Below are 15,280 nucleotides of genomic sequence, written 5' to 3'. Positions count from 1 at the left end.
GGCTGTGGCGACGGGCCGAAAACCGGGAGCCGAGTGGCTCGGGCTGCATCCGGCTCACTTGACAGTACCAGATTCTAAGGCTGTTGGGCCCCAGGGGAAGGAGTTGAGGACAACTCACAGTCCTCTCAACTGCCGCCACCGCCTCTGTTCTCAAGAAGGACGCGAATCTAAACGGGCGGGAGGTTACTCCCTTCCTTTCTGTGACAAACGGCCCAGAGCCGGCCCAGGACCACGCCTCAGCACCCCACAGGCAGCCCTCTGCATCACCTGGCCACTGCCATGCTCCGGGCCACCCCCTTACCTTTGTTCTTCCTTGCCAGCGCATCAGCCTGCTCCCAGAGTTCGTATGCGTTTAGGAAATAGGAAGTGATGGTGACATAGGAGGAGGTCATGGTCTGGATCAGGACCGGGGTGCTGACGGTCCCCGCCGCTCCGCCCCCATTGGCGTTCGACCCCGGCTGGCAGGAGCTCGCCGAGCTGGCATGAGAAGGCAGGGGGGAGTGAGGGGACGGCGTGCCGGTGCTTCTGACCAGGTGGGAGAGGAGAGGAAAGGAGAGAGCCAGGTTACGTCCCCGGGCGGCCCGCCCTGCTGAGCCCCGGCCACTGGAATCCGCTTCCGCCGGGCCTGGTCTGATCCTTGGCTTGAGCAGGGAGCGGGCGGCCACGGCGGACCAGATATGGGATATCAAGTGGGGTGGCTGCCTGGAGAGCCACAATCAGCCGCTGCCACCCACTGCTCTCCAAGAAAACTCGGCACCTTTGACTACTGGCAATCTGCCGCCCGGGGGCACTTTATGGATGAGATGGGACGGTTGGGAGGTGTCTCAGCAAGCAGGCGCTACCCTGCCTGAACAGTGCTTACAAGCCATCAGCTAATTTCTTTCTTTCTTTTTTTCTTAAAAATGGTATTTGTTAATTGCTTACTACGTGTCAAACACTGCTCGAAGCACTGGGGTAGGTTAATCAGGTTGGGTGGAGTCCCTGTCCCGCACGGAGCTCCCAGTATAATTAGGAGAGAGAACACAGGAACCGAGGCACAGACGTGAAGTGACTTGCCCCAAGTCACACAGCAAGCAGGTGGCAGAGCCAGGATTAGAACCCAGGTCCTCTTACTTCCAGGCCCATTTTCCACTAGGCTATGCTGCTTCAATTCGACTGCTTTCTGACAAGATACTTCAAAACGGCCAACCTGGAGGTCAAAGCATGCCAGAAGGGGAGCACATGAGGTGAACAGAGCCACAGGCTAGAAGTCAAAAGGCTCAGATTCTAGCTGTAGCTTGGACATCATCCAAGCACTAGTTCTTATCGAGTGCTTACTGGGTGCTGGGCACTGTACTAGGCACCTGAGAGAACACAATTGAGTAGGCAGACAAGAGCCCCCAGGGATCTGACAATATGGCCAACCATCTAGCCAAACGACTTGACTATGGAATCTCCCATCAGCTTCAAGTCTCTGCTTCAGTTTCTCCCAGTCGGGAGAAGGGGAGCGAGATGATTTCCCCTGGAACAGGGAATGAACTCTGAGACTAGAATGAGTTTAACTATGAGAAAGCATGATGGAAGGAAGATACACGAAGAAACTCAGGGAGAAGCAGCGTAGCATAGTGGGCGGAGCACATGACTAGGAGTCAGAGGACCCGGGTTCTAATTCCAGCTTTGCCACTTGCCTGTTGTGTGACCTTGGCTGAATCACTTAACTTCTTTGGGTCTTTGTTTCCTCATCTGTAAAGTGTGTGCATGGAGGGTCAAAATACCTGTTCTCTGCCCCTCCACCCCCACACACCCCCTTTTAGACAGACAGGGACTGTTTCTGACCAGGTTATCTTGTATCTACCCCAGTGTTTAGTACAGTGCTTGGCATATTGTAAATGCTTCTTATTATTAGTATTCCATCATTATTACTATCATCACCCAAAGCAGCATGACCAAGAGGAAAGAGTGTGGGCTCAGGTGTCAGAGGACCTGGGTTCTAATCCCGGCTCTGACAACTGTTTGCTGTGTGACTTTGGGGAAGTCACTTCACTTCAATGTGCCTCAGTTTCCTCAACTCTAAAATGGGAATCCCAAGCCCGTTCCTTGTCCTGTTTACACTGTGAGTCCTGTGTGGGACAGGGACTGTATCCAACCTGATTAATTTGTATCTCAAGCAATCGTACTTACTATGCGCTTGGCAGATTACAAGACAACAGAATTAGCAGACACATTCCCCGTCCATAACCATTTCACAGTCTAGGGATAAGTTCATTCTACCCCAGTGCTCAGAACAGTGCTTGACCCACAGTGAGTGCTTACCAAATACCCTAATTGTTACCAACCTCTAAGTGTGTGTGGCTAACTCTCCAGGAAGATGTCTCAACCAAAGTCCAGCATCGTAAACCAGTTTACCCCAGTTTGCTGATGAATCACTCACGCCACCAAACTTCCATTTAACAGACCCGCTGGCTGCCTCAAAAATAAGTGGGATGGTTATTTAATAATAATAATAATGGTGTTTATTAAGTGCTTACTATGTGCAAAGCACTGTTCTAAGCACTGGGGAGGTTACAAAGTGATCAGGTTGTCCCATGGGGGGCTCACAGTCTTAATCCCCATTTTACAGATGAGGGAACTGAGGCACAGAGAAGTTAAGTGACTTGCCCAAAGTCACACAGCTGACAATCGGTGGAGCCGGGATTTGAACTCATGACCTCTGACTCCAAAGCCCAGGCTCCTTCCACTGAGCCATGCTGCTTCTCATTTCACAGCAGAGGTGTGAGCTGGGAGGCATATATTCCCTTCCAACAAACAGGGTGCCATTAAAGGGGACTCATTCTTTCAGGGCACTTCCCAAAACAGTAACAGATCACCCCCTCTTGGGGCCATCAAGAGGGAAGAGCAACTGGGCAAGTTAGAGAAACAACAGAAAAGGACTTGGGGGTAGGGAAAGAAAAATCTACTTTGAAGCCAAACACTGAGGTTGGATTGGAACACCTGGATTAACTTGACACCTTGATACATAGCAGGCCCGGCCCAATTTACTCCTCTCTTTCATGACACACTGCTTTCAGCCGTGGACAAAGCTGGGAGACTTATGGGAAAGTCTCGGATCTCTATTTCCCTAGCCAGCCTGTTAATATTCAAGCAAATATTCACACTCTAATAAACAGAAGTAAAAGTACAAGCCGGCCATTTACGCTCAGGGCAAACAGTCAAGGAAACAGAAAGTTAGAAAACTATAAACACACACTTATAAAAAAAGTCTACTACACGGAGCCAGAACTATAAAATCAGTGAAACTACTGCCCTGGAACGGAACTCAAGAGGTGATTTCAATTGAATGTGAGATTACCTGGCAACACACGGAGAAGGTGCTAGTGCAACTCTGGAAGAATTCTGAAAGAGCAAGAATGAAATGTTAGTTTCTTTGGGATTTCACTAGGCACCTGTTCTAGATTTATGCAGCAACCGGCTTTTTGGGGTGACGGAAAATACCACGGAGGGGAAGAGGAGAGACTGCACTGTACCTTGAAGTGTTCGTTAAGGGTACGAGAATACTTTATTGCAGTGTCTTTTTTGTAACGAAACATTGCCATGTAGAGGATAGCCTGGCAGCGCATACTGTGTGGGAAAACGGGGCACGAGTTAGTGCGCTTCTGCAATTCACAAGCGGAACTGACTGGTAATATCCCAAGCCAACACAAGACATCAATCCCCTTACTGCAACAACTTTACACATAAGAGTCAAGCCAGGTGCTGAGTGGCAGCGTGGCCAAACAGAGAGAGCACAGGCCTGGGAGACAGGAGACCTGAGCTCTAATCCCAGCTCTGCTACTCACCTGCTGAGTGACATAGGGAAATTCACAACTTCTCTAGGTCTCGCTTAACATCTATGTGCCTCACTTTCCTCATCTGTCAAGTGGGGATTAAATAGCTATTCTCCCTCCCCCTTGGACTGTGAGCCCCAATGTGTACGTGATTACTCTGTATCTTACCCTTGCACATGTCAAGGAAAAACTAGTCTTAACTGGTAAGAGAGATCACCAACAATTCACAATTTGCTGAGTGAAAACTGAAATTCCTAACGGAAATATTTCAGTGAATGCCTGAAAAAACTTAAATCATCAACTGTGCAAGGAACAATTCATTACACACAGTATAGTGTGCTATTATTATTATTATTATTATTATTATTGGTGAAATTAAGGATGTCTGTTATTCACCCCTCCTTGATGCTGTGGCTCTGTATTAACCTAATACTTCGACTTGGGATTTACTCAGCAAACTACTACTTTAGTTCAGGGAAATCCCATTCAGCCATAATTCAAAGGCGATTTCCCCTGTAACATGGCACACAAAAAACAAATGCGCTAGTAATCACATTCCAAGGAGAAAGATAAAATACACACCATAAAACGACAAACATTTTCTCCTGTGTAGATGTTGAGGAGTCTGTAAAAGTTTTTAATGACATTATGAATCTGTAGGGAAACAGAAAATTACATCCGATTAACCAGTGCCATTAGGAACACGAAACACAAACTGATCTCATCGTGTCCGTTTCAAATCAAAACTGGGTTTTCCTGAAAGGTAAGGAAAGAAGGCTCAGAAGGAAGCCGGCGACCAGCCAAGATGTTTATCTGCCCAATTTAAAAAGCAGCTCAAGTCGCTCATACACCTGGATGATGAAAAGGTTTCTTTGGGCCAGGCCGCTGGTCTGAATTTATTTAGCTCCCTTTCACGAAAGCAGGCTAAAAACCAAAGAAACTACAATTATGAAAGTAGCAAAGAAGAACTGGAAAAACTAAGCCTTCTTGTTGAGGTTTGACATTGTACAGAAAACTGAGAGGGTCTGTACCTGTCCTGTCAAAACAGGGGTGAAGCGGGCCAAGAAATAGTCTCTTGCATTAAGTCCTGGGATCCTTAGCCCAGTTTAGGCCTAACAGCAGAGAAGCTGTCCAACTACAGAGAACCTGTAATGTGGTTATCAGCCCGGCACCACACTTACTTAACAAAGTCTACGGTCTCCGCGAACATAGTGTAACCCGACTTTGGTGTTGGGGTTTCAGACTCCATAGCGATTCCACACTCGATGAAGGCCAGGACTGCGTCCAAGTACTTAAATGCTTTTCCAATCTTGTCTGACTGTCAGGGAAGAACACAGCCATTGTTAGTTGGAAGACATGCCTTCATTCATTTCCTTCTAGTTCCCATTCCTCACTGTAGCGATGCTTTCCCCTGGCTCTGTTCCAACTGGTCTCAAGGGCTGGGATTGACCCTCCTTCTCAATGCTCACCGAAGACCAGCTTAGAGCTTCATTCATTCATTCATTCAATCATATTTATTGAGCACTTACTGTGTGTAGAGCACTGTACTAAGCGCTTGGGAAGTACAAGTTGGCAACATATAGAGACGGTCCCTACCCAACAATGGGCTCACAGTCTAGAAGGGGGAGACAGACTCCTGGGCTGTCGGGCTCACAGCTGACAGTCAGGAACCCCCTCCTTCCTCTCCCCCTCCTCCCCCATCCACCCCGCCTTGCCTCCTTCTCCTCCCCACAGCACCTATATATATACATATATATATATATGTTTGTACATATTTATTACTCTATTTATTTTACTTGTACATATTTATTCTATTTATTTTACTTGGTTTATATGTTTTGTTTTGTTGTCTGTCTCTCCCTTCTAGACTGTGAGCCCACTGTTGGGTAGGGACTGTCTCTATATGTTGCAAACTTGTACTTCTCAAGTGCTTAGTACAGTGCTCTGCACACAGTAAGTGCTCAATAAATACGATTGAATGAATGAGTGAATGAATAGTCATGGGGAGCCAAATCCCCCATTTGATACAGGGTTTATTGCAGAATTCAACATGCTCCCCTTACGGAAATATGTACTCAAAAAGTGATGGGCGGGCATTTTATTATTAATGCCCAATTTTGCATTCTACAAGTAAGCACCTTCAGGAACAAACTAATCCTAACTTTATCCCCTACATTATGCATTTAGATAATGAAAAGTCAGAAATTTCTTTTCACAGCTAAGTGGCACATGCCAAACTTGAAGGAGTGTTTCCTTGGGGAGCAGGGTTCTTTGGTATGTGGGTGTTAATTCCTGCTCTGCCACATGTCTGCTGTGTAGCCTTGGATAAGTCACTTAACTTCTCCATGCCTCAGTTACCTCATCTGTAAAAACCGGGGAGTAAGACTATGAGCCCCAGGTGGGGCTGGGACTGTGTCCAACCCGATTGCCTTGTATGATAATAATAATAATTTTGGTATTTGTTAAGCGCTTAATATGTGCCAAGCACTGCTCTAAGCGCTGGGGGAGATACACGGTAATCAGGTTGTCCCACATGGGGCTCACAGTCTTAATTCCCATTTTCCAGATGAGGTAACTGAGTCACAGAGAAGTTAAGTGACTTGCCCAAAGCCACACAGTTGACAAGTGACAGAGCCGGAATTAGAACCCATGACCTCTGACTCCCAAGCCCGGGATCTTTATACTGAGCCACGCTGCTTCTCTATCTCTCTTCTCTATCTATTCTCTATCTTGTATCCACCCCAGTGCTTAGAACAGCACACAGTAAACGCTTAACAAGTATCACAATTATTACTATTATGATTTCCCTTAGCAAGGCACACCAACCACTGGAGTCCTTTTTTTTTTTTTAGACTTCCCCCATCATATTTGGTATATGCTCTGAAACTGTATTACTTCCCTTACCTGAAATGTATTTAGTATCAATTATAAATTCTGTGTCTGTTTTCTCCACTATATTCTCCCTTGCTCTCAGTATTGGACTCTGCATGCAGTAAGGTCTGCATACATATTACTGAGAGAGTTTAAAAAAATGTTTCCAGGCAGAGGTAAAAAAAAAAAAAACTCAGATATAATCCAATCAAAATGCCAGGCTGCTAGCTTATTCATTCATTAAATGAGTATTTGCTGAAGGCCCTTGGAGTACGAGACTACCTTGGAACAGAAACAGCAAAGAACAGGGAGGAGCCTTTGACTCCGGTCTCAAGAAGTTTATACCCTAAACAACTCAGATTGTTCAGTTGGTGACTGGTTTCCCAATCAGATGGGGTTGCCGTTTCATGTCACTGGCATATTCCATCTTTCTCCAGCAAGTACCATTTCATCTCAGCTCCACAAATCAGAAAAAAGGCAGTTAATACTACCCAAGTTCCCCAACAGATGCCCAGTTCAGCCTGATTACAAAAAAAGCAGGTACATTGCAAGCATTTTTCAGTTTCTAGCTTTTGGGACCATGTTCATTCTTTAACTGGCACTCCCCAAACCCCTAACCTCCTGCTATCTGAACCAAGGATACACAACACTTATCTGTTAAACCCCCTCCCCAAGTCGCCAAAGATAAAAAAAAACATTACCTAGCAGCATTTGTTGCATGGTTAAATTGTTACCTGCTTCTGTTTGTCTACGATCAATTTATGGAGAGCCTATTGTGTTCAGAGCATTATACTGAGCACTTGGGAAAGTACAGAAGACTAAGTATAGACAATGCCTGATTCCCATTCTTCCAGGGGACCTCTGGAAGCTCTTTGTGGACAGGGATTGTTTTGTGTTTAACTTTTCTATATATATTCTCAAAGGTCTGGTATGTCTATCTACACTGTTGGCACTCAGTGATTGTTATGATGAGGTTTGGATGAGGCAAAGTCTGTATATTCATTTGGAGGTTAAATTCCACAGATTCTTCAAATCTGGGCAGACTACATTCCCTTTTCTACTCTCTGCTCTGACTGTCCAAGTGGAGAGGGTGACAAGGTTTTGTTGTAGTAGTAGAACGCACTGGTCTAAGTGTTAGGGAAGTACAAAACAAGCAAGTGACACATTCCCTGTCCACAAGCAGCTTATTCTCCAATGGGAGAAACAAACAAAGTTTAGAGAAATCAAAATGAATCACAGAGGGAACGTCAACACATAAATGCCGCTAGGGACATGGGAGACCTTGCTTGGCTCTTCTCTGGATTAGCTCCCCCAAGGCCAGATTTCAGGACCTGTTTGAGAGTCAATGAGACTTGGACCCAGGAGAGAATTGGCTCAAGGAGGGCTCAGATAATAATAATAATGATGATGATGATAATAATAATAATAATGGCATTTATTAAGTGCTTACTATGTGCAAAGCACTGTTCTAAGCACTGAGGAGGTTCAAGGTGATCAGGTTGTCCCATGGGGGGCTCACAGTCTTAATCCCAATTTTACAGATGAGAGAACTGAGGCACAGAGAGGTTACGTGACTTGCCCAAAGTCACACAGCTGACAATTGGTGGAGCCGGGATTTCAACCCATGACCTCTGACTCCAAAGCCCGTGCTCTTTCCACTGAGCCACGCTGCTTCTCTAATGGGCAATCCCACTGTGGACACCAGCAAATTCCCTCCAGATCCACTTGACTTTGAACCCACCCGCTGCCACGGTCAGCTCAGCCTTCAAATAACTCTGGAAGTGGCGAAGCACCAGATGCTGTAGGAATGCCAGTCTAAAAATGCAGTGAAACAAATGCCAGTGCCAATAATGCAGAATAAACACCAATTATCCTCCTTGCTCTTTAAAATATGTTCCAGGAGCAAAGGTTGCTTCACTATACCAAAGAGGCCAACACCACGTCTGATTAGGCATAGATCTTTTAAACGGGCAGGTTGAATGGCCTGCTTGCTCCTCTCTCAGGTCAATCCACACATCTCGAGGTTTTGAGATCATTTTGGAATCAAACAGGCTTGTCTAGCTGATGCAGTGTTCACTGAGGTGAATGTGTAATTATCCTTTCCCTCTGAACCACAACACTCGTTTTTCATGTCTAATGAATCGGCTCAGTGGGCTGGGCAAACAGAGGAAGTAGTCAGGCATATGGAAAGAAACACCAGATCGGTAACAATTTCAAGAGGCCAGAATTGTTGAATGAATCCTACTCACAATCTGCCCCAGCTGAATTGTTTGTCTAGTATCTGCCCCAGTGTCCAAAGCAGTGCTGAATAATCCCCATAATAATCGCCACCATCACTTAAATCCACAAAAACTACCACTGGTATTCACCAAATAATAATAATAAAAATTATAACAAGCCCAAAGAAACTACTGTATCTTCTGTTAAGCTCGGCAAATGGAGCTGCAGTAGAACGTTTTCTTTCAGGATGGTCCAGAAAACAGATCCATGAGTTCTCTCAGAAGAACGCCTTAAGCACTTGATGTTCACCCCACTCCCACCCAAAGTACTTTTGTACAGACTCATTTATCTTCTCTGTAATTTAAGTGTCCTTTTCCCCTTCTAGATTGCAAGCTCCTTGTGGGCAGCTACAGTCTAGAGGAGGCAAGGATCGTGTCTACAAGCTCTTATGTATTTGTACTTTCCCATGCACCTAGCACTGTATTCTGCACACAGTGAGTGCTCAATAAATACCACTGATCGACTGAAATTCACCCCACCCCCACAGTACTTTTGTACATAACCTTTTCCCCTTTCTGTAATTTATTTAACTTCCCACTGTAGACTGTACGCTCTGGGCAGGGATCATGTCTATCAACTCTACTGTACTATACTCTCTCAAGCTCCAAGTACAGTGCTGATGCACACAGTGAGTGTTCAACAAATACCACTTATCATTCATCCCACCCTCAGCCCTACAGTATTTTTGTAAATACTCATTTCCCCATCTGTCATTTATTTGAATGTCCCTTTCCCGCTCTAGACTGTACGCTCCTTTGGTCAGCGATGATGTCTACTAACTGAGGACAGTGCTCAGCACACAGTAAGTATTCAAAAAATCTCACAGATTAACTGCTTGCTCAGTTGACATTTTCCCTCTTTAAGAAGCTCAAGAACAAGCCTTACCATTGAATCGGCCTTGTGCTTCAGCCTTTTGGCCTCTTTCATGTGAAATTCTGCTTCGCTTTGTCTGAAGAGGGAGAGAGGAAAGCAAGCAGTGTTAAATTCTGCTTCCCCTGCTGTGTAAGCCGGGTCCTAAACTACAACACTGAGATCGAAAAGGCGACGTCTTACTTTTCACACTTCACTTGAGGCTTCGCTGGCTTGGAGTTACCATTTGGCAAAGAAGGCACTGGGAAAGGATTTGCAATATCCCCTGCAGATCCCTAGAAAAAAAGGGCCCAGAAAGGATGAGTGTTTGCCCATTTAAGGTCAATGCCCAAAAAGGTGGACTTTGCCTAGCAAGCTGAGGGGGTGGAAAACAGGAAGAACAAAACAGCATCAACCTGGACAGTCACTAGCATGCTTAGTATGGTGCTTGGCACATAATAAGGGCTCAATAAATTTCACAATTTTAGCATTATATTAGCATTATAGCATTAAGCAAATTTAGCATGATGATAATCTATTATCATCATCATTAGAGTCACCAAAACACAAGTTTTGCAGGCTGGGTCTAAGAACAAAGTTGGTAACACCAAAGTTACCACAAATATTCTCCATTGTTTGAGAAGTCACTACAACTGTAGTCAAAAATTAGATGTATACACATACACATTCATGCGCAAACATACCCACATATATAGAAACATTAAATGTTTGTTAAATTTAGGCTGTAAACTCGTCGTAGGCATGGAATGTCTCATATTGTATTCTTTTGAGCACTTCGTACAGAGCTCTGCACACAATAAGTGCTCAATAAATACGATTGATTGACTTACTACCTCTCTATGTACATCCGTTAATTCAATGCTGAGTTTCTAACTGAGGAAGACAGTAAACTTTTTTGCCTTAATCCGTCAGCCCTGATCTCATATCAAAACCATAAACTGACAAGTGTAAGAATCTTCCACTTTGATCCAGACAGCTAAAAGGAAGTGGGAAACTAAGTCTGTACAACTGTTGCTTCATCTTTTGAACCAAAAAGCAAGGTCCTTTGTCTTATAAATTATTTAAATGCTTTTCTATCCTTCTGAAGAAAACTACCTACATTGAATGATCCCTTTTTTATGTTATTTGTTAAGGGCTTACTTTGTGTCAAGCACGGTACTGAGCTAAGGGGTAGATACAAGCAAATCAGGTTAGACACAGTCCATGTACCATGTGGGGCTCACAGTCTTAATCCCCATTTTAGAGATTAGGTAACTGAGGCACAGAGAAGTTAAGTGGCTTGCCCAAGGTCGGGCAGCAGACAAGCAGCAGAGCTGAATTAGAACCCAGGTCCTGCTGACTACCAGTCTTTTAGGCCACGATGCTTCTCTTGATTGCAGGGACTGTGTCTAGTAACTCTACTGTACTCTCCCAAGTGCTTAGTACAGTGACCTGCACACAGTAGGCACTCAATCAATATTACTGATTGACAGGGGCCCCAAGTTCTTTGAAAGTAAAAAATAGATCATAGTTAGTACACGTTGGAAAAAAATACACTAACCACATCATACCTCAGTGCAAACAATCACATGGAGAGCAGGGACAGAGTTTAGGATTTAAGGTAGGTAGAATGGAGTTGGGAGCATCATAGTCCAAATTTCTAAGATCTCCCTGTTAAACTCAGCTCTAAGGAATTAGTCCTAGGTTTCTAGGTCAAAAACCTAGGGTGAGTTTTAAATTCCACACAAATTACTGTGCAAATACAGTGAAAATTTTAAGAAAATTGTAAATGGCCTCCAGCATCAGCCCAGGTTTTTTTTTTTTTTTTTTTTAAGGCTAAGCTCAGTCATCTCAGAAGTCTTATTTCTATGTGAAGAGAGATCACATTTACAGACTGAATCTGACTGAATCCAGGTCAACTGAACAGGCTAGCAGAGAATCAATTTCTGAATTCTTACTGTCGCTAGGGACGATCTGTACAATGTTGGCTGTAAGTAAATGAGCAGCAACAAAATGATCATGTGTGCGTGCCGCGCACACACTCTCTCTCTCTTTTCACTCAATCAATCCAACAGTGGCATTTACTGAGTGCTCCTTTTGTGCAGGGCACTGTACTAAGTGTTTGGAAGATTCGTGCCTCTTGCTCCCACCACAGAGTGACTAGGGTAGCCTGGCTGAATGGCAATCTGTGCTGAGTGTGCAGGGGGCAAGGAAGACTGACTGGAAAGAATTAATGACAGGCTCTTCCACGTAGCTCCCAAGGACCACAACTGGCTACGCTCTCCTGTGGGACACTTTCCACATCAAGGATGAAAAGTGGCCCAGATGACCAAGCCGCCCTGTGCCCAGTGGGCTGAAGACCTGATGACTCAGCGGAAAGGCCCCGGAAACCGTGTTCACCCTCTCTCCGTACTCACTTTGTTGCTTGTTGAGTGTCCGGAATTCTTCCCCTCAGTTTTCCTATGCTTGGAGGAAGACGACGACTCTTTCTGGCTGTTCTTTGTGGTGCTGGTACTTTTGGGGGGCCCCTGGCTGCTGGCGCTGCCTTCAGCTTTTGGCCGTTTGTGCCCGGTCTTGGCTGGTTTGGGGGAGGGGGGCCCAGGGGCTGGTGCCAGCGGCTGTTTCTTCGGGGCCTCGGAGGATGACCTGGACATCCTGAAGCGGAGTAACATACTCATTAAACATGGGCAGTACGTTCGAACTCTATGGCTTAGCTTATTTAAAAAAAAAACAACAAACAAAAAACCCCCCAAAACCCCAACAACCCCTGAACAAAGATTAAGGTTTCTAGCAGTATATGATTCTGTTTGTCCAGGTGAATGCTTTGGATGGGAGCACATTAACTGCTGGCTGAGGAAACTTCAGGGACTTTTGAATGCCGTTGAAAACCTTTGAGTCAACGGTCCACAATGCAGGGAGGGGGCATTCTGAAGAAGTAACGATAACGGAGGCTTCGCTTTCGGCTTCTGTTTGACCCAGCATCCAATTTTCACTGTGTTTCCAAGAGAAGTTACTGATTTCAAGTTTACTGGAGAGCCCAGATACTGAAAGATTGGAGACATGCTTCCTGCTGACATGGAGGCAGTGCAATTCAGAAACTCCATCTGGTGCCCAGATGGGCACCCCATCCATGCAACCCGTGGAAACAGCCCTATTTTACAGAGATGGTGGGGAGTTTGCTGCAACGACTGCACTTTTCAAAAATAAAGCAAATAATGATGAATCAATCAATCAATCGTATTTATTGAGCACTTACTGTGTGCAGAGCACTGTACTAAGTGCTTGGAGATGAATTGGAGAGAGTCCTCTAGACTGGAAGCTCCTTGTGGGCAGGGACCATGTCTACCAACTCTTGTTCTTTCCCAAGCTCTTAGTATAAGGCTCTGCACACAGTAAGTGCCCAATACCACTGATTGAGAGTCGCTAGGCAAATAACTCAGTTTCCATTTTCTCACAAATTAAACGAGAATTTGAATGCTCAGTTCTGCATTTTCACTATGCATTTCGGCTACACCGTGACGGCAAAACTGGGAGGCAACATGAATACAAGCAGTGCCTGGTGTCGATTGTGCACAGGCTCACTGCCAAAGACACCGGGGACTACTACAACTCACGCTTGTCATAGTGTGGGGTTCTGCAAGAATACCACCCCCACACTACACACCTGGGAGTGCTATTATTTGATTTTTGCTTCATTCAAACTAGTAAAGAGGGCAGAGAGGTAGAGAGTTGGGGAGGGAAGGACTTGGAAAACAAGCTACAGGTTCTTTTTTTCAGTGGGATCTTGGGACAATCATTTCTTTTAATTCTCATGGTTCACTAGGTACACAGAGCCATGTCCTACCCCAGAAGGGACACCAAGCCCTCCTTCCTGGCCCCCCAAGACCTGGACCAAGCTTAGGCTCTGGGTGGGATGGGAACTGGGCTTGGGTGAGGTGAGATGATCAGACTGAATCTGGGCAGGGCTTCAGTGCCATCAGCCCCAACCCACCCCGTCTACCCTTCCTCCTGACTCCACCCCTCACCTTAGATCTCAGATGTTGCTCACTGACGCTTTGGACCTCCGTTGCTCAAAGGGATGGAGTGAGCCCAGCAAGCTGTTTTGGCCCCCTAAATCCTCGTCTTTTCAACACTCCTCCCCTCCCTGGTCTTAAACTGTGGTTTCTGTTAAGTGCTTACTGAGTACTGGGTGGATACAAGTAAATCGGGTTAGACACAGTCCTTGACCCGCGTGGGGCTCACAGTCTAATCCCCACTTTACAGATGAGGGAACTGAGGCACACAGAGAAGTGAAATGACTTCGCAAAGGCCACACAGCAGACAAGTGGCAGAGCTAGGATTAGAATTCATGGCTTTCTGACTCCCAGGCCTGGGCTCTGTCCACTAAGCCATGGTACTTCCCTACAGTGGGAGATTTGGGCTAGGCGGGAACGAAGAAGGATGTAGCTGTTACACCAGTTTTTTTTTTTTTCCCCACTGGTATTTGTTAAGCACTTACTACGTGCCACACACTGTACCAAGTGCTGGGGTAGATATAGAATAATTTGGTTGGACACAGTCTTTGTCACACACCATCTTAATGCCTGTTTTACATTCATTCAATCATATTTATTGAGCGCTTACTGTGTGCAGAGCACTGTACTAAGCGCTTGGGAAGTACAAGTTGGCAACATATAGAGACGGTCCCTACCCAACAGTGGGCTCACAGTCTAGAAGTGAGGGAACTGAGGCAGAGAGAAGCGAAATGACTTACATAGCAGACAAGTGGCAAAGCCAGGATGAGATCCCAGGTCCTGACACCCAGGCCTGGGCTCATTCCACTAGGCCACGTACTCTCTCAAGTGCTTAGTACAGTGCTCTGCACACAGTAAGCGTTCAATAAATACCACTGATTGATTGAGTTGCTGTCTTGAAGTCCAGTCAGGATTCAACCAATCACCAAGCTTCCTCTCTTCACTGAGGTCGGCTCCTGGCAGTCCTACCTCGGAAGAGGGAGGAGGGACTCAGAACTTTAGTCCCAATTTGGTGGTTTTCCCAGCCCGCTGAATGGTGCTGCAAAAGCCTCCTTGCGAGAGTGTTGGCTTGGGGCAGACTGACTCTTAAGCTAGCTGGATTTTTGACCAATCAGTCCCACCATTCTGTCGATGTGCTGGATAACAAAGCTTTTCCAGATGATGTCTGTACTCACTTTGTTTTACTGGCATCTTTGGAAGCTGAAGACGATGGCAATAATTTGGCGTCTTTCTCCAGTTTGATTTTCTTGCTATCAAAGTCTCTCTCTGGTTCTCCCTGCAACGTAGAAAGAAAGTATTCAACATACCCTCAAAATACACGAAACCCCCAGAGGAAAAAAAAAATGGCTGGAACAGGCAAGATGAAGAAACCTGAGTTATTTTTTCAAGCCATCAGCACATACACAACAGATTAAGATTTCTCTCACTTCCCTTGAATAGGATTCAGCATTAAATTCAGGATGA

General features: G+C 45.5%; 1 protein-coding gene across 2 annotated transcripts in view; it reads right to left on the bottom strand.

The window, feature by feature from the left end:
- The window catches only part of AFF1 (AF4/FMR2 family member 1), a 181,968-nt gene that overhangs the window by 1,374 nt on the left and 165,314 nt on the right, over positions 1–15,280 (bottom strand). For both annotated transcript variants that reach the window (XM_038769104.1, XM_038769105.1), the window contains 9 exons: positions 14,992–15,092; positions 12,221–12,458; positions 10,008–10,099; positions 9,840–9,903; positions 4,985–5,121; positions 4,386–4,457; positions 3,504–3,597; positions 3,329–3,372; positions 302–525 (listed from right to left, as the gene is read on the bottom strand). In XM_038769104.1, coding sequence (XP_038625032.1) covers positions 302–525; positions 3,329–3,372; positions 3,504–3,597; positions 4,386–4,457; positions 4,985–5,121; positions 9,840–9,903; positions 10,008–10,099; positions 12,221–12,458; positions 14,992–15,092 — 1,066 coding nt within the window. The remainder of the gene's footprint in view (positions 1–301; positions 526–3,328; positions 3,373–3,503; positions 3,598–4,385; positions 4,458–4,984; positions 5,122–9,839; positions 9,904–10,007; positions 10,100–12,220; positions 12,459–14,991; positions 15,093–15,280) is intronic.

The sequence above is a fragment of the Tachyglossus aculeatus genome, chromosome X5, assembly GCF_015852505.1.
Source record: "Tachyglossus aculeatus isolate mTacAcu1 chromosome X5, mTacAcu1.pri, whole genome shotgun sequence".
NCBI lineage: Eukaryota > Metazoa > Chordata > Mammalia > Monotremata > Tachyglossidae > Tachyglossus > Tachyglossus aculeatus.
Note: the sequence above shows the minus strand (reverse complement) of the source record. Positions and strands in the feature narration are given on the sequence as shown.